The sequence below is a fragment of the Bufo gargarizans genome, chromosome 5 (assembly GCF_014858855.1).
Source record: "Bufo gargarizans isolate SCDJY-AF-19 chromosome 5, ASM1485885v1, whole genome shotgun sequence".
In the NCBI taxonomy this organism is placed as follows: domain Eukaryota; kingdom Metazoa; phylum Chordata; class Amphibia; order Anura; family Bufonidae; genus Bufo; species Bufo gargarizans.
Genome location: NC_058084.1, coordinates 6,783,460 through 6,805,980, shown reverse-complemented (window position 1 = coordinate 6,805,980; position 22,521 = coordinate 6,783,460). Strand labels below are relative to the sequence as shown.

General features: G+C 46.7%; 2 protein-coding genes across 3 annotated transcripts in view; both read left to right on the top strand.

Moving 5' to 3' along the window:
- TMEM71 (transmembrane protein 71) overlaps positions 1 to 15,061 on the top strand; it is a 50,028-nt gene extending 34,967 nt beyond the window's left edge. Inside the window, exons 7-11 of the mRNA XM_044294186.1 lie at positions 615 to 740; positions 3,693 to 3,824; positions 8,994 to 9,116; positions 9,904 to 9,988; positions 13,249 to 15,061. Of these exons, the coding sequence (XP_044150121.1) occupies positions 615 to 740; positions 3,693 to 3,824; positions 8,994 to 9,116; positions 9,904 to 9,988; positions 13,249 to 13,291 (509 nt within the window). The 3' untranslated portion in view covers positions 13,292 to 15,061. The remainder of the gene's footprint in view (positions 1 to 614; positions 741 to 3,692; positions 3,825 to 8,993; positions 9,117 to 9,903; positions 9,989 to 13,248) is intronic.
- Positions 15,062 to 18,757: 3,696 nt separating this feature from the next.
- The window catches only part of DNAAF11 (dynein axonemal assembly factor 11), a 77,543-nt gene continuing 73,779 nt past the window's right edge, over positions 18,758 to 22,521 (top strand). For both annotated transcript variants that reach the window (XM_044294102.1, XM_044294101.1), the window contains exon 1: positions 18,758 to 18,830. In XM_044294102.1, the coding sequence (XP_044150037.1) occupies positions 18,821 to 18,830 (10 nt within the window). In that variant the 5' untranslated portion in view covers positions 18,758 to 18,820. The remainder of the gene's footprint in view (positions 18,831 to 22,521) is intronic.

The following is a 22,521-nucleotide window of genomic DNA, read 5'->3' as shown; positions in this document are numbered from 1 at the left end:
TTCCAGGACAACAACAACAAAAATATTTTTTGAAAAAATACTATTCCTAATATATCTACCTCCCCAAAGCGCTGCCGATTCTTGTATCTCCGGACTGGTCACTTGACCTCAGTTTTTGGCTTTCCTATTGTTCTCCCTTCTTTCTCTTCTCTTCCGTTCTGGGCAATTCACGAGTGACGTCATGTACATTGCTGGACGGAAGCGCCATTGAAGAAGATTGCTCCCCTGGCGCATGCGCAGCAACCGCTATGGTCTGCTCTCAAGGATTGGTTGGCTTGCAGCCGGCGCAAAGCCTTGAGGTCCTGGTGGGAAACAAGCGCCAGGCTGCAAACACTGGGGTGACATTGCAATAAAGGAGGGAGGACAGTGAATTTGGACAAAAAACAAACAAAAAAAAAACAGGTATTTGGTGCTGATCAGAATTGGATTAGGAGTACAGGGCGATTTTTAAAAATTAGATTAGGGTAGAGGAAAACCCCTTTAAGTGCATAGTAGGAAGAGGGTTAAAGGAATTGTTCATTCTGGTCAACCACGTATTATATGGAGTAGTGTCCAGAGCAGAGGTCACGTAACAAGTTTTTTTTTTATGTTTCTATTGTTTTTTATTTTTATAGTTTTTACGGAAGAAAATCTAGATAGTTGTGACTCCACCACCAACCTATATGCTCCAGCCCTCCATGAGATAGCGGAGTCAGATGCTGACCACATCACATCTGGATATTACCAGCACATGAGGAACGGTAGGTGACTGGAAAAAAAATGTAATTACGTTTTGCATAGGCATCGAGCCGTGTTATGAGGTGTTTCTCCGGGATCTGGTATCCCTCCGTCTTAAAATCCACACAAAAAATTTCTGTGTTTTTTTAAAGGTTGAGGACAACCACTCTCCATTTGACCTATGAGGGTATATGAACATCATGGAGTCCTGTGTTCTGGACCCTCTTCTTTGAGCCAGGATGGAGATCCACTCTGCATGAGCAGTTACCTCTCTGGCAGACTTAAAGGCTATGCACATCTTTGGGGGCAATTTTTTTTATTATTGCATTGTACTCGTTTTGAGCTAAAAATCTTTTTTTTTTCAATTGATCTTTATTAAAAAATATTGAACCCCTTTCTCTGTGCAGCCTTGAGATTCTTTAGTAGCAGGATCTGAATTTTCACTTTGTTCCATCAGGCTGCTCAGCTGACCTCTTACCTTATAAACACTCAATTTAGTTCAATTCTTGTATTACGAATGATACTATGATACTTGATTACGAATGATCTTGTATTACGAATGCGGCTTAAATAAGTGTTTATGACTTTTTAGTAATCTAGACATAAGTATTATTAGATAACCGGCACAAAGTGAAAGTGAAAGTACCATTTACACAGCTAGACAAATAGTTAATCCTTTGTCACAGAACAGCTCAATATTTTTAATAAGTATAAATTTTAAAGAAATTTTTTTAAATTTTTTTTGCCCAAAATGAGTAAAATGCGATCATAAACATTTTTTCCCCCCCAAAGGTGTAGGTAGCATTTAAGCCAGACTGGCCAGACAAGGTTTACCCTGCAAAAATTGGTTGTATGCTGGGGTACTGGGGTCAGAGCCATGGGGTTCAGATGATCCCCACAGTGCCTACGTTCTGAAGGGAGTTGTTTTGTCAAATGCCAATGTCAGATGTGAAGATATAATGGGTAAAAAAGTAACAGTCCCTACTGGGACCTGGTGCCTGAGGGGACACAAAGGCCTGTCTGCCACATAAGAAGACCCCAGTACAAATGGCACATGGTAGGATGGGTCCTGTACACATTTTGCATTGGAGCCAAGTTGCTTGATGTTTTCCCTCTGGCTAAAGTCTACATGACAGATGTAGAAATGTTTGTGCAGTGGTAATAAATGTATTTGTAAAAAAGTATATTAAACTTCTTGGAGTTTTGAACTTTTGGATTGGACTAGGGGAGAAGAATGAGAATAAACAGGTGGGCAATAGTGTTGAGCGCGAATATTCTAATCGAAAATTTTTATTGCAAATATCAGCACTCTGAAATTCTAGAAAATAGTGCTATATCTTCATAATTGCAAATATTCTAGATTTTTATCACTAAATAAAACTATAATATTTTTTTACTTATTGTATATAACTTGTTTTACTCTTATGATATGCTATCATCCATACCTTTTTTTATAGTTATTATTTAACCTATCATTACTAAATTTTTATTATTAATTTCTTTTTATAGATGCTTTATTATTTTATTCTAAAAATAAATCATTACCTATAACATACAATAGACAACATATAACAGACAATCACACAAAGGCTATATGCCAAAAGCCAGGTATGTGCAAGCCAACAACCTATCCCTGAGACAGGTACAGTCAGCATAACTTACAATGGCAGCCAGTAAGTCTCAAATTTGCTTGATTTAAGTTTGATGGCTTGGGGGACCTGCACACCTAGATCATTATCATTAGGGTGACAAAAACTGTAAAAAAAAAATAATTGGGATGCCAGCTAACTCTTCTCTCACTGCTTAGGAGGGCTGCATAAAAAAATGGCAGTTTTCTAATTGTCCTAACTTTTATATTCAATAACCTTTCTATACAGTTTTGTCATGTAAACTCATTTCCATAAACATGGGCATATGGAAAAGACATGCAAATAGTGTTTCAGCTGAAAAACAAAGCAGATACAGAAAATTTGCATGTCTTTCCAATATGCCCATGTTTATGGAAATGAGTTTACATGACAAAACAGTATAGAAAGATTATTGAATATAAACGTTATGACAATTAGAAACCTGAACATTTTTATGCAGCCCTCCTAAGAAGTGAGAGAAGAGTTAGCTGGCATAATTTTATTTTTTTTTACAGTTTTTGTCACCCTAATGATAATGATCTAGGTGTGCAGGTCACCCAAGCCATCGATCTCAAATCAAGCAACTTTGAGACTTATTGCCTCTTTGTCAGAAGAGAGCTGGTTTTGAATGTCTCATTTCACACAAGGCTGCCATTGTAAGTTATGCTGACTACCTGTCTCACGGATAGATTGTTGGCTTGCACATACCCGGCTTTTGGCATATAGCCTTCGTGTGATAGTTTGTTGTAGGTAATAAAATTGTGCGCGCATTATGTGCATATTAAGTTATTGATTTTTGCAATGGTGAATATTCTGCAAAAATGTATGAAATATTGTGAATTCAAATATTGCCTATGCTGCTTATCACTAGTTGACAATATAAGAGGAAGATGGAGGGAATAGAGGTGGGATGAGAAGAGCTGATCAGATGATAAAGAAGGAATGATAGGGTTTGTAATTCTGTAAAGTAAGCAGGGGCGGGGCAAGAACAACCCATCAGTTATTTTTATGAAGTAGAGATCAACTCTCACAAATTATTTTAATGAGATAAGTGATCTGTCAGATATATGAACCTGTGATGAAGTAGTTTTCTTTACATCAGGCGGATCCTATAATAGTGAGAACCAGTATTAGTATGGTGGCTCCTGGTCCCGCCCCCGCAGTACTGTATGAGATCAGGAAGCACTAATATGTCAATGGAATGTGAAATGGAAGCTCTGCTCCATTTAGTAGGCACAGACATACTGTACTTTGGGTAAATGACAGGAGACCTTCCATCCAGACATCTCAGACTTTTAGATGCATGGATTTTGGGCATAATTTTTATCACTTTTCATGCTTTTTTAGAAAATGCTACACAATGTCTTCCAACCATTTTGCACCATGCTGGCATTTCTACCAAGATACTACACCCGGAGCACCCTCATGAGAAGACGGCTAATCCTGTCCTTCCTGGGACCCCCCAAAATCTGAATAACGGTAAGAGCCTGCATTGTACGATTCTGATAGATTGATGGAATCATTGCTGTATGCATTGTGCCCATATTAGTGGCTTTCAGGGGCTTAGCTATATGAGATGCAGGTTTAGCAGTCACACTAGGATCTTGTTGCCCCGCTCCTCAGGGGCTTAGCTCTAAATGGTGCAAAGAAGTCACGCCCAGACCTACCTGACTGAGGGGCCTAATGCTTCTCTGCCACATAACAATACACCAGTATTATACAGTAAATGGTGGGGGCCAAAGTTACAGATTTTGCATTGAAACCCAGGAGTCTACAAGTTAGTCCTTTATAGCATTTGTTCAGTGGCACCATAAAGAGGTGTAGATATAACTTTAAAAAAAAAAAATTTGTAACCCTTTTTTTCGTTTTTGCGTTTTCATTTTTCTTCCCTTTTTTTCCGTGAGCCATAACTTTTTTATATTTCCAGTCACATAGCTGTATGAGGGCTTATTTCTTACAGGACAAGTTGTACTTTCTAATGCCACCATTAATTATGGCATAAAATTTAGTGGGAAGCTGGAAAAAAATTCCAAATGGGGTGGAATTGGGAAAAAAACGCAATCCCTCCACCGGTTTACGGATTTTGTTCCCACTGCATTTTGTTTACAGCAAAACTGATCCATGTGCTTCACTCTCTGGGTCAGTACGATTACAACGATACCCCATATGTATAGGTTTTTTATGTGTAAATAGTGCAAATATAAATATATACTTTGAGATTTTTTATTTTTTTTTTGCATCACCATATTCTGACCCTGATAACTTTTTTATACTTATGTCTACTGAGCTGTTTAGGGGCTCATTTTTTGCGGGAAAATTAAGTTTTTATTGATACAATTTTGGAGTGTGCGTGACTTTTGGATCACATTTTATTTCATTTTTTTTGGTAAGAGAAGCAATGAAAAAATGGCAAATTGGCCAATTTGACTCTTTTTTTCCGTTACGCCATTCGCCGTCTTGTGACCCCCCCCCCCGTATCGGCGATCGCTGCGGATTAACACCTTCTATGCCGCGGTCCGCGCTGACCACGACATAGAAGTTGTTTGTGGTTGAGGGAGCCCATCGAGTCCCCGTGCTGCTGTGGCGGGGACCCGATGGGTGAGAAGACAGCCCGATGCGGTGCAGAGGCTGCCCAATCCCTTGCACGGCATCGGGACCTGTCTTCTACGGGTGCCCAGGAGATCCAGCCCCAGGCCCGTCTCCTAGGCAACCTGTGAGTGTATGACTCAGTGTCATACACTAACAGGCAATGCATTACAATACAGATGTATTGTAATGCATTGCAGAGGGGATCAGACCCCAAAAGTTGAAGTCCCAGAGTGGGACAGAAATAAAGTTTAAAAAAAAAGTGTTTTCAATCAAAAAAAAAATAGTTTTAAGTTAAAAAAAAAAACTCTCAGGCTATGAGCTGAGCGCTGCGATTGGCCAGCGCTACAGCCTGGGAGAAGGAGACGCCGGCAGGCTCGACCCAGTTGAGCCGAACATATGAAGCTACCGGAACCTATACCGGGAGAACGGAGCGGCGCCCAGGGATAATAGCAGTGGCGTCTCTAGCTTTCAAATTTTGGGGGGGCACACTGGGGGCCAGGACAAAAGTAGGGGGGCAGCTATAACAACGATACATTTACACAAGTACGCTTAGAAATGCTGCGATACTTTACCCAATACCTAAAACCGCAATAGGGAAGAAAAACCCCAATCACTCAGATTTCAACATGTCCTAGCTGCCTGGGGATCTGTGGATGACACTTAGGGCTCTTTCACACTTGCGTTCTTTTCTTCCGGCATAGAGTTCCGTCGTCGGGGCTCTATGCCGGAAGAATCCTGATCAGTTTTATCCTAATGCATTCTGAATAGAGTGAAATCCGTTCAGGATGCATCAGGATGTCTTCAGTTCAGGACCGGAACGTTTTTTGGCCGGAGAAAATACCGCAGCATGCTGCGCTTTTTGCTCCGGCCAAAAATCCTGAAGACTTGACGCAAGGCCGGATCCGGAATTAATGCCCATTGAAAGGCATTAATCCGGATCCGGCCTTAAGCTAAACGTCGTTTCGGCGCATTGCCGGATCCGACGTTTAGCTTTTTTAGAGTGGTTACCATGGCTGCCGGGACGCTAAAGTCCTGGCAGCCATGGTAAAGTATAGCGGGGGAGTAGCATACTTACCGTCTGTGCGGCTCCCGGGGCGCTCCAGAGTGACGTCAGGGCGCCCCACGCGCATGGATGACGTGATCACATGGCACGTCATCCATGCGCATGGGGCGCTCTGACGTCATTCTGGAGCGCCCCGGGAGCCGTGCGGACTGTAAGTATACCGCTCCCCCCTCCTACTATGGCAACCAGGACTTTAATAGCGTCCTGGCTGCCATAGTAACACTGAACGCATTTTGAATACGGATCCGTCTTCAAATGCTTTCAGTACACTTGCATTTTTCCGGATCCGGCGTGTAATTCCGGCAAGTGGAGTACACGCCGGATCCGGACAACGCAAGTGTGAAAGAGGCCTTATGGAGGGGGATCTGTGGATGACACATACCGTTTATAGCATAAGATGCTATGTGTCATCCACAGATCCACCCCATATCAGTGTCATATCGGGATCCCTCTCCCTATAAGGCCCCATTCACACATCCGAAATTTGCGTAACGGAATTGCGGACCCATTCATTTCTATAGGACAGCGCGGCGTGCTGCCGGATACGGAAACGCGGACCCGCACTTCCGGGTCCGCAGTTCCGTTCCCGAAAAAAAATGCGGACCCGCACATTGCCGCTGTTACGGACGTCTGAATGGAGCCCAACAGTGGCACAGATCCCCCCCCCCCCCATAACCGTGTCATCTACAGATCCCCCTCCCTATAACAGTGTCATCTACAGATTCCCCCCCCAGTAACAGTGTCATGACATCCAAAGACCCCCGATCCCCCTCCCTATAACACTATAAGAGTATCATCTATAGATCCCTCCCCCCCTATAACAGTGTAATGACTCATGACATCCACAGACCACAGATCACCCTCCCACCGCTCACATTTGAACATGATTTCTCTAAACGGTAAAGTAGTAAACACTGTAATCATCCAGGCTGCACTGACAGTAACTTTAAGGCCTCTTTCACACGGGCGTCATATTTTTTGCCCGGATAAGAGCCGGGTGCGTTGCGGGAAAATGCGCAGTTTTTCCGCGCGAGTGCAAAACATTGTCATGCGTTTTGCACTCGCGTGAGAAAAATCGCGGATGTTTGGTACCCAAACCCGAACTTCTTCACAGAAGTTCGGGCTTGGGATTGATGTTCTGAAGATTGTATTATTTTCCCTTATAACATGGTTATAAGGGAAAATAATAACATTCTGACTACAGAATGCAGAGTATAATAGTGCTGGAAGGGTTAAAAAAATAAAAAAGTTAACTCACCTTATCCTCTTGTTCGCGTAGTTCGTTCCCGGTCTGTAGTTTGCTAGCTGTGGGCTTGGGCTAAAGGACCTTTGATGACGTCAGATCACATGCTCCAATCACATGGTCCATCACCGTGGTGATGGAGCATGTGATCTGACGTCATCAAAGGTCCTTTAGCCCAAGCCCACAGCTAGCAAACTACAGACCGGGAACGAACTACGCGAACAAGAGGATAAGGTGAGTTAACTTTTTTATTTTTTTAACCCTTCCAGCACTATTATACTATGTATTCTGTAGTCAGAATGCTATTATTTTCCCTTATAACCATGTTATAAGGGAAAATAATACAGTGAATAGACTGTCACCTAGAACCCATGCGTGAAAATCGCACCGCATCTGCACTTGCTTGCGGATGCTTGCGATTTTCACGCAACCCCATTCACTTCTATGGGGCCTGCGTTGCGTGGATTATCGCACCGCAACGCACAAAGAGGTGCATGCTGCGATTTTCACGCAACGCATAAGTGATGCGTGAAAATCACCGCTCATGTGAACAGCCCCATAGAAATGAATGGGTCAGGATTCAGTGCGGGTGCAATGCGTTCAACTCACGCATCGCACCCGCGCGGAATACTCGCTCGTGTGAAAGGGGCCTAAAGGGGTTCTGCACTTTCATTTAACTGATGATCTATCCTCTGGATAGATCATCAGCTTCTGATCGGTGGGGGTCCGACACTCGGTACCCCCGCCGATCAGCTGTTTGAAAAGGCACCGGCGCTCGAGCAGCACCACGGCCTTCTCACTGTTTACCGCCAGCCCACTGACGTCACGACTAGTATTAACTAGCCTGAGCGCGGCTAAGCTCTGTTCACTTGAATGGAGCTTAGCCACTCCCACGCTAGTTGATACTAGTCGTGACGTCAAAATTCTCAACTCTCTCCAAAAGCTCACAGTAAGGGTCCATTCACACGTCCGTTGTTTCTTTCCTGATCTGTTCCGTTTTTTGTGGAACAGATCAGGACCAGATCTGGACCCATTCATTTTCAATGGGTCCTGGAAAAAAATCGGACAGCACAATGTGTTGAAAATGAATGGGTCCAGATCTGGTCCAGATCTGTTCCGCAAAAAACGGAACAGATCAGGAAAGAAACAACGGACGTGTGAATGGACCCTAAATCATTATTTGAACGATACAATCACAGAATATGAGCAGACGCAGCAGAGCCGGGTTCGTCATCCATGTGTTGTGTGAAATGAAACCTCAACAGCATTGTTCAGCAGGATCAACCCTATTACAACAAGCATAATGCATGGTAAGGGTTGATCCTGCTGAATAATTAGATCACGTTATCAGCGCATGTGGTATAGACCTGCCGCTACTTCCCCAGCATCACAGATGACTACAGCACATGTGCCAATGATGTCATCCCCACACCTGATTGATCCAGGTGGAGGATGGTGTCATCAGCGCATGCACAGTAGTCATATGCAATGCTGGAAAGGCAAAAGCAGATCTACTGCTCATGCACTGATAGTATACAGTCTAATCGAGATGCCTGGCCCTGGGGCATTAGGTGCAGAGAGCTGGAACTCTGGTGCTCGGGCCTGCCCCTTGGTGCTAGGATGACCTCAGTTGCATATTAATAAAAAATGTGAAATTACTCAGCTCTGCTACATCTGTGTATAAGCTTTACCGCAGGAACTGGTATTCACTGTCTTTATGAAGATTATTTATTACAACTTTTTTATTTTACAGATGTGGAAACCTGTCGGTTTACATATGATATTAGCAGCCGGGAACCAGTAGAGAGGCGGACGGTGAGAGATTCCACAGCTACGACTCTAACACCATCTATAGAAAGTGTCTCCATGGGTGTGGGTAAGTGGCCGCCTGCTTCTTACAGTGCTGCCCCCTACCAGGGGCCATTTGTCATAGCATGTGATGGCATATCCCTAGGATAGGCTATAGCTTTGTGATGGGTGGGGGGGTCCTGGAATGGAAGGGGGCTGCAGCGTATAGCGACACTCCTGGTTACCCAGGGAACTGCAGCTGACCCCACTAAAATGTGGGGCACCAGGGCAAACCAGTGAAGAGACTACAGAACTACACCAGCGCAACGGCCCCTTCATTCTCAAGATTGGTGGGTGTCCCTGAACTCAGACCCCTGTTACAATAATCTGTTACTGTACATAGACTGTTACCCTCAGCTATGAACTAGATTTGCTCAGGATGAATCTCAATCTCCATTAATGTCCATGTTTCCATTCACTAACAGCAATCAGAGATCATGAAAAGAGCAAAAACTTGAAACAGAATATGTTTTATAATAGCTGAGATTTATTTAAAAATCCCCTATCTATTAAATCGGTGGGGGGACCTACTGATGGGACCCCCCCCCCCCCCCACTGATCATGAGAACGGGGGCCCCGTACCCCCTCTAAAGTGAACAGAGCAGCCGGTTGCACATGCAGGTTACTGCTCCATTCATTTCTATGGGAGTTCCGGAGATAACCGAGTACAGCGCTCACCTATCTCCGGCATTCCCATAGACGGGACCGGATCGGCTGCACACGTGCCCGACCAGCGGCTCCGTCCAGTTCCCTTTATATGCGGATTTACAGAATCTTCCACTTTGTCTTCATATGCCATGTATGTTGTCCGACAGGTGACACCAAGCACAGGAGGGTCATGGACCTCACCTTCATCGTCATTCTTCTTTTGTTACTCTGCCTGATCGTTTGGTGGGTCAGGTAAGTCAATGCTTGGCGGACCTCTATATAGTACGTATATACATCAGCACGCGGCCTCTATATAGTACGTATATACATCAGCGCGCGGCCTCTATATACATCAGCACGCGGCCTCTATATAGTACGTATATACATCAGCACGCGGCCTCTATATAGTACGTATATACATCAGCACGCGGCCTCTATATAGTACGTATATACATCAGCAGGCGACCTCTATATAGTACGTATATACATCAGCACGCGACCTCTATATAGTACGTATATACATCAGCACGCGGCCTCTATATAGTACGTATATACATCAGCACGCGGCCTCTATATAGTACGTATATACATCAGCGCGCGGCCTCTATATACATCAGCACGCGGCCTCTATATAGTACGTATATACATCAGCGCGCGGCCTCTATATAGTACGTATATACATCAGCACGCGGCCTCTATATAGTACGTATATACATCAGCGCGCGGCCTCTATATACATCAGCACGCGGCCTCTATATAGTACGTATATACATCAGCACGCGACCTCTATATAGTACGTATATACAGCAGCACGCGACCTCTATATAGTACGTATATACATCAGCACGCGCCTCTATAGTACATATACAGCAGCACGCGCCTCTATATAGTACGTATATACATCAGCACGCGCCTCTATATAGTACGTATATACATCAGCGTGCGCCTCTATATAGTACGTATATACATCAGCGCGCGCCTCTATATAGTACGTATAACATCAGCACGGCCTCTATATAGTACGTATATACATCAGCGCGGCCTCTATATAGTACGTATATACATCAGCACGCGGCCTCTATATAGTACTATACAGCAGCACGCGCCTCTATATAGTACGTATATACATCAGCACGCGACCTCTATATAGTACGTATATACATCAGCGTGCGACCTCTATATAGTACGTATATACATCAGCACGCGACCTCTATATAGTACGTATATACATCAGCGCGCGACCTCTATATAGTACGTTTATACATCAGCACGCGACCTCTATATAGTACGTATATACATCAGCGCGCGACCTCTATATAGTACGTATATACATCAGCGCGCGACCTCTATATAGTACGTATATACATCAGCACGCGGCCTCTATATAGTACGTATATACATCAGCACGCGACCTCTATATAGTACGTATATACATCAGCACGCGACCTCTATATAGTACGTATATACATCAGCGTGCGACCTCTATATAGTACGTATATACATCAGCACGCGGCCTCTATATAGTACGTATAAACATCAGCGTGCGGCCTCTATATAGTACGTATATACATCAGCATGCGACCTCTATATAGTACGTATATACATCAGCGCGTGACCTCTATATAGTACGTATATACATCAGCACGCGACCTCTATATAGTACGTATATACATCAGCACGCGACCTCTATATAGCACGTATATACATCAGCACGCGGCCTCTATATAGTACGTATATACATCAGCACGCGACCTCTATATAGTACGTATATACATCAGCGTGCGGCCTCTATATAGTACGTATATACATCAGCACGCGGCCTCTATATAGTACGTATATACATCAGCACGCGGCCTCTATATAGTACGTATATACATCAGCACGCGACCTCTATATAGCACGTATATACATCAGCACGCGGCCTCTATATAACACGTATATACATCAGCGCGCGGCCTCTATATAACACGTATATACATCAGCGCGCGGCCTCTATATAGTACGTATATACATCAGCGCGCGGCCTCTATATAGTACGTATATACATCAGCGTGCGGCCTCTATATAGTACGTATATACATCAGCATGCGACCTCTATATAGTACGTATATACATCAGCACGCGACCTCTATATAGTACGTATATACATCAGCACGCGGCCTCTATATAGTACGTATATACATCAGCACGCGGCCTCTATATAGTACGTATATACATCAGCGCGCGGCCTCTATATAGTACGTATATACATCAGCGGCGGCCTCTATATAGCACGTATATACATCAGCGCGCGGCCTCTATATAGTACGTATATACATCAGCGCGCGGCCTCTATATAGTACGTATATACATCAGCGTGCGGCCTCTATATAGTACGTATATACATCAGCACGCGACCTCTATATAGTACGTATATACATCAGCACGCGACCTCTATATAGTACGTATATACATCAGCACGCGGCCTCTATATAGTACGTATATACATCAGCACGCGGCCTCTATATAGTACGTATATACATCAGCACGCGACCTCTATATAGCACGTATATACATCAGCACGCGGCCTCTATATAACACGTATATACATCAGCGCGCGGCCTCTATATAGTACGTATATACATCAGCGCGCGGCCTCTATATAGTACGTATATACATCAGCGCGCGACCTCTATATAGTACGTATATACATCAGCGCGCGACCTCTATATAGTACGTATATACATCAGCTTTTCCTTGAGGAGATCTGCTTTTCCTTGAGGAGATCCAGCTGCTTAGGGATTCTTACAGGCGATGCACCCTGGGAGGAAGCATGCAAATGAGCTCTCCTCCAGAAAGAAGAAACCCGTCTCTAGTGCCACCTGTAGGTGACAGAAACCATAGCCATTAGCTGATCACTAACCGGGCAGCAGTATTCTTTTATAGTAGCCTTCCAGGGTCATGGGGTGCCAGCACCCCTTTTATTCGGAGCAGTGGTGGACGTTCAGTTTATTGAGTGGAAGGGAGGTAATCCCATAGAGATCTCCTGGAAGAGCAGGCCAATCTCTCAGGTGCCACATCGTCTTTAAACTATACTCACTTCTCCCTGTTCCTGGAGTTGTCTTCTCTGTCGGGTGCCACCACAGGTTGTTGATCGTAGAAGATGGCACTTATTGCCGCACCACCCCCTTCCCACTCTTGGTTGGAGACTCTATCACTGTCCTCCTTATCCTCACCAGTTATGATGCTATGGAAAGGGAGTAGGGTAATTATGACATGGGCTCTCTCATCCCGAGGGCCCCCATGGTGACTTCTCCCTGTCTTCACTCCAGGGTGGCACCGCAGTTTGTGGATTGTACAAGATGGCACTTATTGCCCCACCCTTGGTTATGATGCTATGGAAGGGGGATAGGGTCATTCAGACCCCGGCCCCCTCATCCCATGGGTCCCATGGGCCCCATGGCGGCTGTATGTGCTGCCCCTGAGATACAGACCCTTGGTTTCTAACTTTCCCTTTTCACTTTTTTCTCTAGGTTCCCTGACCACAGCGGCATCCGGACCCGAATAAAACACTGAACTGCTTATCCAGGCCGCTATAGTATACAGTTATTACAATGTTGCTTTTGATTATATGCTGCTCCTGTATGTATCGGACAGCTGTGATATTGTATATATATATTATAGGCTATGTGTGAAGAGATCTACTGTAGGTACTTAAAGGGGAACTCTGCTCTGGATAATCCCTACTTAATGGAAAGTGTCCTCCTGCTGGAGCCCCCAGCGATCAGCTTCCATCTGTGGAGAAACCTGGCAGTAGGTGTTTGGTGTCCCTGCAGCGCCACCACAGGGGAAATGAAGCATTACACAGTGTCCATTCACATCAGTGGGTTCTCTGTGTAAGGCAGGACAGGACAGGTCCTCCAGAGCCAGAGACACTCTTAGTATTTGCTCTTTTCTGGCCAAGAGGTGAGAATCTGAAAAATAATTTCCTATTAGGGAAGGTAAAAATGGATTTTCTAAACTGGACAACCCCTTTAAGCAGCAGCAATGCACGGACAATCCCTCGGGTGCATATATAGTATATATTAGTTGTAATTGTTACAATGCTATATACTAAACTGTGTATATAAGGGCATCAGGAGCCAATGGGGGACGGCCCGGACCACCCTCTATTGTCTGCAGCTGGACATGGCTTCTGGCTTGGTGGTGGACTCAGGGCATCCACTGAAATGAAGAGCCCTTCGATGACTTCCCTCGTTTATTTTATTTTTTTCTGCAAGAAAAAGCAAACAAACAATCTCTGGTCCTACAGCCGGACCCCCGCACTCAGCTGGTCTGAGGGGGTCCGGTCATCTGAAAAGGTGGACAAGCCCTTCAATAATAGACTTTCTAAGCACTATATATCCCACACTCATATATATAACCAATCAGATGACTGAAGTGATAGTAGCAGCACAGAGTATTTCAGGGGCTGATGTCACTTCTATAGACACAGTGATGTCATAAGTGATTTTTACTACCATGCCCCCCAGCCTGGTGTGGGGTCTACAGCTTCGTGGCTGAGGTGTTATTAACGCTTAGTGATAGCTAACCTCCGGCACTCCAGCTGTGGTAAAACTACAACTCCCAGCATGCTCCATTCATTTCCATGGAGTTCTGAGAACAGCCAAGCAAGTGTGCATTTTGGGAGCCGTAGTTTTACCACAGCTGGAGTGCCGGAGGTTAGCCATGGCAGGCCTAGACCCTCTACTTCTCAATAATAGGGGGTCTGAGACCGGGCGCCCCCACCCATCAGCTGCTGGAAGGGGCTGTGGCCCCTGTGGTCTGTTCATAGTGGCCGTGCTGGGTATTGCAGTCCAATCCCATTCATTTGAATGGGACTGAGCTGCTCCTAGTCCACGTGACTGATGGATGTGACACCACAGAGGCGGCAGCATTCACCCTGGCGCTGCGGCCCCTACCAACGGCTGATCTTCAGGGGTGCTGGGAGTCAGACTCCTACCAATCAGATATGGGTGATATCCTGAGGATAGGTCATCAGTATTCTACTCCTGGAGAACCCCTTTAAGGCTAGGCTTGTATGGACTTTCAGCCGCTGAATGTAAACCAGAATGTTCCCATTCACTGACAGCAAGTAGAGAACTTATAACAATTATAGTGTCAAAGAATTATATAGAGATTATATATAGAATTATATAGAAAATGGTTTACTGTAGCATTTGATAATCCAGCATCAATTTCCATCACAGATCTACAATATACTGAGGAGAGGGAACCGACTGGAGGACGATGATACTCAGCATCAGTGATGGTCAGTTCACCAGAGAACCCATGCGGGCTGCCGTCTTTAGTAAGGTAGACTCCCCCATCCGGCGATGCACAGGTAAAGCCCTTACCCGTACCGGGAGCCGGTCTGAAATCAAATGCAGTCACCTGGAGCAGGCAGTTCTGAGAACAGCCGCCGGGGGCCTTCATCGGGCTGTTCTCGGTACTGCCTGCACCCGGTGACTGCATTTGATTTCAGACCGGCTCCCGACACAGGTAAGGGATTACCTGTGCATCGCCGGATGGGGGAGTCTACCTTACTGAAGATGGCAGCCCGCATGGGTTCGCTGGCGAACTGACCATCACTGCTCAGCGTATCTATGACTGCTAATCAAGGATATCTGATAATCCGGCATCTACAGAGTTGTAGCTTGTGTTTCTCTTACTTGGGGAAAAGGTTCATTCGGCTGCCCTTGTCCTGTAAATACTGTGGCTTGTAGGCCCCCCTATGGCCCAGGCAGGCCCCCCCCCCCCCCAAATCTATAATCTCTGGTTGAAGCCGGATTAAAAGACTTTCAATGTGCAATGATTTCAGCTGTTAATATATTTGGTGAGATTCATCAGATCCCGCACAGAATGCGATTATTTATTTTGTACTTGTGATCACTTTATTAAAGAGAATTATTTCTATATTAAAAGAAAACAGAATATATAGTGGCTCATCCATCTTGATTTCTGGTTATAGGCGCACTGTTCTAGGCCTACCCCACAGCCTTTGGCACTCAATCACCCAGAACTGCGTTAAGAACTCGCACTTTAAGGGCTCTTTCACACGAGCGGATGCTGTGCGGCTAGTCTGCTGCGTGAAAGAGAGCTAAGCCCCGGACAGCAGAGACACGGAGCAGTAACATGACTGATAATGCTCCGGCCTCTCTGTGACCTCTTTAATACAAAATGGCAGTGACAACTTTATCTATATATGATTTTGTAGTAAAAAGATCACAGAGAGGCACAGAGCGTTATCAGTCATGTTACTGCTCCGTGTCTCTGCTGTCCGGGGCTTAGCTCTCTTTCACGCAGCGTATTACCCGCATGGCATCCGCTTGTGTGAAAGAGCCCTAATGCACCAATATATCAAACAATCAGCTAAAATAATAGAATATTTGAATTAAAAATAAATTTAAAAATATACAAACCGGATTCCAGAAAAGTTGGGACACTATACAAATCGTGAATAAATACTGAATGCAATGATGTGGAGGTGCCAACTTCTAATATTTTATTCAGAATAGAACATAAATCACGGAACACAAGTTTAAACTGAGAAAATGTACAATTTTAAGGGAAAAATATGTTTAATCAGAATTTCATGGTGTCAACAAATCCCCAAAAAGTTGGGACAAGGCCATTTTCACCACTGTGTGGCATCTCCCCTTCTTCTTACAACACTCAACAGACGTCTGGGGACCGAGGAGACCAGTTTCTCAAGTTTAGAAATAGGAATGCTCTCCCATTCTTGTCTAATACAGGCCTCTAACTGTTCCATCGTCTTGGGCCTTCTTTGTTGCACCTTCCTCTTTATGATGCGCCAAATGTTCTCTATAGGTGAAAGATCTGGACTGCAGACTGGCCATTTCAGTACCCGGATCCTTCTCGTACGCAGCCATGATGTTTGTGATTGATGCAGAATGTGGTCTGGCATTATCTTGTTGAAAAATGCAGGGTCTTCCCTGAAAGAGATGACGTCTGGATGGGAGCAGATGTTGTTCTAGAACCTGAATATATTTTTCTGCATTGATGGTGCCTTTCCAGACATGCAAGCTGCCCATGCCACACGCACCCATGCAACCCCATACCATCAGAGATGCAGGCTTCTGAACTGAGCGTTGATAACAACTTGGGTTGTCCTTGTCCTCTTTGGTCCGGATGACATGGCGTCCCAGATTTCCAAAAAGAACTTCGAATCGTGACTCGTCTGACCACAGAACAGTCTTCCATTTTGCCACACTCCATTTTAAATGATCCCTGGCCCAGTGAAAACGCCTGAGCTTGTGGATCTTGCTTAGAAATGGCTTCTCCTTTGCACTGTAGAGTTTCAGCTGGCAGCGGCGGATGGCGCGGTGGATTGTGTTCACTGACAATGGTTTCTGGAAGTATTCCTGAGCCCATTCTGTGATTTCCTTTACAGTAGCATTCCTGTTTGTGGTGCAGTGTCGTTTAAGGGCCCGGAGATCACGGGCATCCAGTATGGTTTTACGGCCTTGACCCTTACGCACAGAGATTGTTCCAGATTCTCTGAATCTTCGGAAGATGTTATGCACAGTTGATGATGATAGATGCAAAGTCTTTGCAATTTTTCGCTGGGTAACACCTTTCTGATATTGCTCCACTATCTTTCTGCGCAACATTGTGGGAATTGGTGATCCTCTACCCATCTTGGCTTCCGAGAGACACTGCCACTCTGAGAAGCTCTTTTTATACCCAATCATGTTGCCAATTGACCTAATTAGTGTTAATTGGTCTTCCAGCTCTTCGTTATGCTCAAATTAACTTTTTCCAGCCTCTTATTGCTACTTGTCCCAACTTTTTGGGGATTTGCTGACACCGTGAAAATTTGAATCAACGTATTTTTCCTTTAAAATGATACATTTACTCGGATTAAACGTTTGATCTGTCATCTACGTTCTAATACAAATAAAATATTGACATTTGCCATCTCCACATCATTGCATTCAGTTTTTATTCACAATTTGTTTAGTGTCCCAACTTTTTTGGAATCCGGTTTGTAGATGTGCAAATGTCAGCTGTATCTAACTGTGCTATTCTTTTTCTTAGGAATGCCCCCGGTTTTGTGCAATTTAACATTTTATTATATACAAATTAGCCGCTAGGAGCGGGGGGGGGGGGGGGGGGGGGGGGGGGGCGCGTTGCTCCTAGAGGCTCCCACCTGCCATCCTTGATTGACAGGGCCAGGCAGCGTTCACCTCCTCCTGGGGAAATCTCGCACCTGCGCCGTCCTGTTCAGTATTTGGCGCAGGCGCAGTGAGGGAAGGACGCTGCGCAAAACACACAACGGTCATGTGCATGAGGCCTAACTCGCGCGGATTTTACGGTGGATTTCATTTCACTATGTGAGCCCGGGAGACAAAAACTGCACTGTGGACGCAGAATCGCTGAAAAAGTGGAAAATCCGCAACAAACCCACGAGGGACAATAACATGCTATGGACTCAAAAGTTGCAGCATATCCGCTAGGGCTACACGGCGACATGCGTCACACATTTATTATGATGATAGTCAATGGTGCCGCGACTTGGATGGATTTTTCCGCATGTCACAGTGCGACAACATGGTCTATTGGTATAAGAATTTTTGCACGACTTTTCTGCGAGAAGAAGTCCTGCCGATGTGTAGTCTAAATGTAGTTGTGCCCATTCGTCGCCTCCCATGCGGACGTGCTGCTGTATCTTAGGACTTCGTGCACACACGTCAGAGCTGTAAAGCGCACCTCTCTGTGGCCACAGTGAAAGACTCTGGGGAATGAGGTTAGAGAAGGGACCTGGGATGGTCAACACTTCGTCCCCACCTAATAAGGCGCTCTATTTGCCGCTCATGTAATGTCGCAGTCAGACGCACACTACTATACACTGCACGGTTGTTACACGCGCATCCAGCGCCCTCTGCCGGACATCTACAGTATAACCACGGCTGACGTCCGCAGCTCACACTCTTTTGGCCCGTCTCAGCCGACGTACTCCGCTCGTTGCCGTGGTGACAGAGCCGCTTCTTCCAGTTGTCGCTGGTCGTACACACAGGAGTGGAAGCGTTTTCCTCCGCAGCCATGGTGCTCAGTGAGTATCTGCCGCCTCTGTACAGTCCTATACAGACCTACATGATCTGACCCTGCACGAGCTGGTGCAGTACAAGTCCCAGCAAGTGTCGTAAGGCTCTTATGTCGCGGGGTATGCTGGGACTTGTAGTTTCACAAGCGGTATTGGTCCCCGGTGGCCATATAGCGGTGGTTTCCTTCCTGTGGCTGTATTCTCGATCCTAAGAATGGGGCCCGTGCTCCCCTGCTTCACTGGAGCAGTGGTCAGTGGTCACGCATGCGTGCTGCTGCTCCATTCACCTCTATGGGGCATGAGCAAGAGAAGGGCAGAGCTGCAGTGTAAAGCATGAGAGAGAGAGAGAAGGACAGAGCAAGCTGAGCTGCAGAGTAAAGCATAAGCGAGAAAAGGACAGAGCAAGTAAAGCTGCAGTGTAAAGCATGAGAGAGAGAGGACAGAGCAATCATAGCTGCAGTGTAAAGCATGAAAGAGAAAGAAGGGCAGAGCTGCAGTGTAAAGCATGAGAGAGAAGGACAGAGCAAGTAGAGCTGCAGTGTAAAGCATGATATAGAGAGGACAGAACAAGCATGCTGTTTTGTTACCTTACCTCCTAAAAAGTGGTATAAAAAGTGATGAAGATGTATAAGTACCCAAAATAGAACCAGTCAAAGCTGCAGCCCATCCCACAAAACACAAGCCCCCACACGGCTGCCTTGAAAAAAAAAAATAATAAAAAAGTTCTGAGCGTTAGATTAGATGATGCAAAGGAAAAAATGATTTTAATGAAAAAACTGTAATATTATGATGCAAATGTAGTAAAAAATGAAGTAAACCCATATAAATGTGGCATCTGCATCTTCATATGGATCCGCAGAATATCACACCCTATATACCGCACGGTGACCCGATAGAATTACAATGTACACTGAACCCCGATGTTAGAAGGGTTCTCCGGCTCCTGATATTGATGAGCGGCGCTCGTACGAGCACGGCCTTCTCTTCATGGTCTATGCTCCACATTGCAGTGGTGAGCAGCGTGATGACACGAGCCGCGTGCAAGTGCGCACTACAGAGCCGCGTGCAGGTGCGCACTACAGAGCCGCGTCCAAGTGCGCACTACAGAGCCGCGTCCAAGTGCGCACTACAGAGCCGCGTCCAAGTGCGCACTACAGAGCCGCGTCCAAGTGCGCACTACAGAGCCGCGTGCAAGTGCGCACTACAGAGCCGCGTGCAAGTGCGCACTACAGAGCCGCGTGCAAGTGCGCACTACAGAGCCGCGTGCAAGTGCGCACTACAGAGCCGCGTGCAAGTGCGCACTACAGAGCCGCGTGCAGGTGCGCACTACAGAGCCGCGTGCAGGTGCGCACTACAGAGCCGCGTCCAAGGTGCCTACAGAGCCGCGTCCAGTGGCACTACAGAGCCGCGTCCAAGTGCGCACTACAGAACCGCGTCCAAGTGCGCACTACAGAGCCGCGTGCAAGTGCGCACTACAGAGCCGCGTGCAAGTGCGCACTACAGAGCCGCGTGCAAGTGCGCACTACAGAGCCGCGTGCAAGTGCGCACTACAGAGCCGCGTGCAGGTGCGCACTACAGAGCCGCGTGCAGGTGCGCACTACAGAGCCGCGTCCAAGTGCGCACTACAGAGCCGCGTCCAAGTGCGCAATATAGAGCCGCGTGCAGGTGCGCACTACAGAGCCGCGTCCAAGTGCGCACTACAGAGCCGCGTGCAAGTGCGCACTACAGAGCCGCGTGCAAGTGCGCACTACAGAGCCGCGTGCAAGTGCGCACTACAGAGCCGCGTGCAAGTGCGCACTACAGAGCCGCGTCCAAGTGCGCACTACAGAGCCGCGTCCAAGTGCGCACTACAGAGCCGCGTGCAAGTGCGCACTACAGAGCCGCGTGCAAGTGCGCACTACAGAGCCGCGTGCAAGTGCGCACTACAGAGCCGCGTGCAAGTGCGCACTACAGAGCCGCGTGCAAGTGCGCACTACAGAGCCGCGTGCAAGTGCGCACTACAGAGCCGCGTGCAAGTGCGCACTACAGAGCCGCGTGCAAGTGCGCACTACAGAGCCGCGTCCAAGTGCGCACTACAGAGCCGCGTGCAAGTGCGCACTACAGAGCCGCGTCCAAGTGCGCACTACAGAGCCGCGTGCAGGTGCGCACTACAGAGCCGCGTGCAGGTGCGCACTACAGAGCCGCGTGCAGGTGCGCACTACAGAGCCGCGTGCAGGTGCGCACTACAGAGCCGCGTGCAAGTGCGCACTACAGAGCCGCGTGCAAGTGCGCACTACAGAGCCGCGTGCAAGTGCGCACTACAGAGCCGCGTGCAGGTGCGCACTACAGAGCCGCCCATAGAATTACCTGAACACCGCTGCCATGTCGGTAAACAATGAAGAGACCCCGCCAATCTGATATTGATGACCGGTCCTAGGTCATCAATATTAAAACAAAAATGTATTATAATTGGGACATGAGAACCAAACATGTTCACAGTAATATGTAGTTTTAGTTCAAAATTTTTAAAAGAGTTAGGGCTCACACACACGGCCATGCGCTGGCTGTGCCCGTACTGCGGCCCACAAACGGCGGGTCCACAATATGCAGGCCCTTGCCATCTTTGCACCGCATCACGGATGCGGACCCATTCACTGGTATGGGTGCACCATCCGGACGGCGCCTCTGTGGGGTTTCTCTGCATGCACTACTGTTTTGCGGTGCGGCCGGATCACGGACCCATTCAAGTTGAATAAACCTGGATCCATCTGCTGAATCCGCACGGATGTTGCCCGTGCATTGGGGACCGCAAATTGCTGATTTCAGTGGGCTGTCACTTCTGGGCTGGTACCAGTACCTTTGCGGTATTAACAAGTTGATCTTCGCAGTGCTGGCGCGCGCTGCAGGGGGGATGAGTCCGATGAGACTCGTGGCCGCACTCTCCCCCACCTCCTGCCCATGACTGGCAGCTTTCTTTCATGTTACATGTCAGAAAAAAAATGGAGGGCGAGGCCACCAGTCTCATCGGACTCATCTCTGTCTCGCAGCCCTGGTGCGCGCTGCGATTTTCACTGTGAGAGGACTGTAGAAGCACTGAATGCTAGCGCAGAAGTGACAGCCCGCTGAAATGAAGCCCTCAGCGAGTGCAGCATAGTAGAGGTGACAGGTTCCTTTTAAATACCCGGATAACCCCTGGGGGACACTAACATTTTATTTTATTTTTGTATTTTGAAGCTTTTCCACTGTAACTGGGGCATCCAAAGGACCCCCAGCTGCCCTGTGTGGGGGCATTGTACACAGGCAATGCTGATCAGGGTCTGCCAAGACCCAGCAGCTCTGATCTGCCTGAAACACCCAGTGATCATGTGATCGACGCGTCCAATAGAGGAAGTGGCTCATCGAGCATCATGCATCGAGCGAAGGAATAGACAGTAGTGGTAATGAACCTCTCCTGTCTTCTGCACGGGGTCCCCGGCTGTCACCCGACTGTATACATGACTTTCGGGGTGGCGACGCAAATCTTAGTAAAAGGCCCACTGACGAAAGACGCGACCAGTTTATTGCATCGTCTGCGGCCCGTGTGCCAGAAATCAAAACCTACGCCTGCAGAAGGCTGTACTTCACCGTGGCCCCGCCCCTGCCATGAAGCCCCGCCCATTCAAAATAAACTGATGCGAGTGGCCAAGACATAAAAAGTCACAAAATTTTTGGGCAAAGTTTG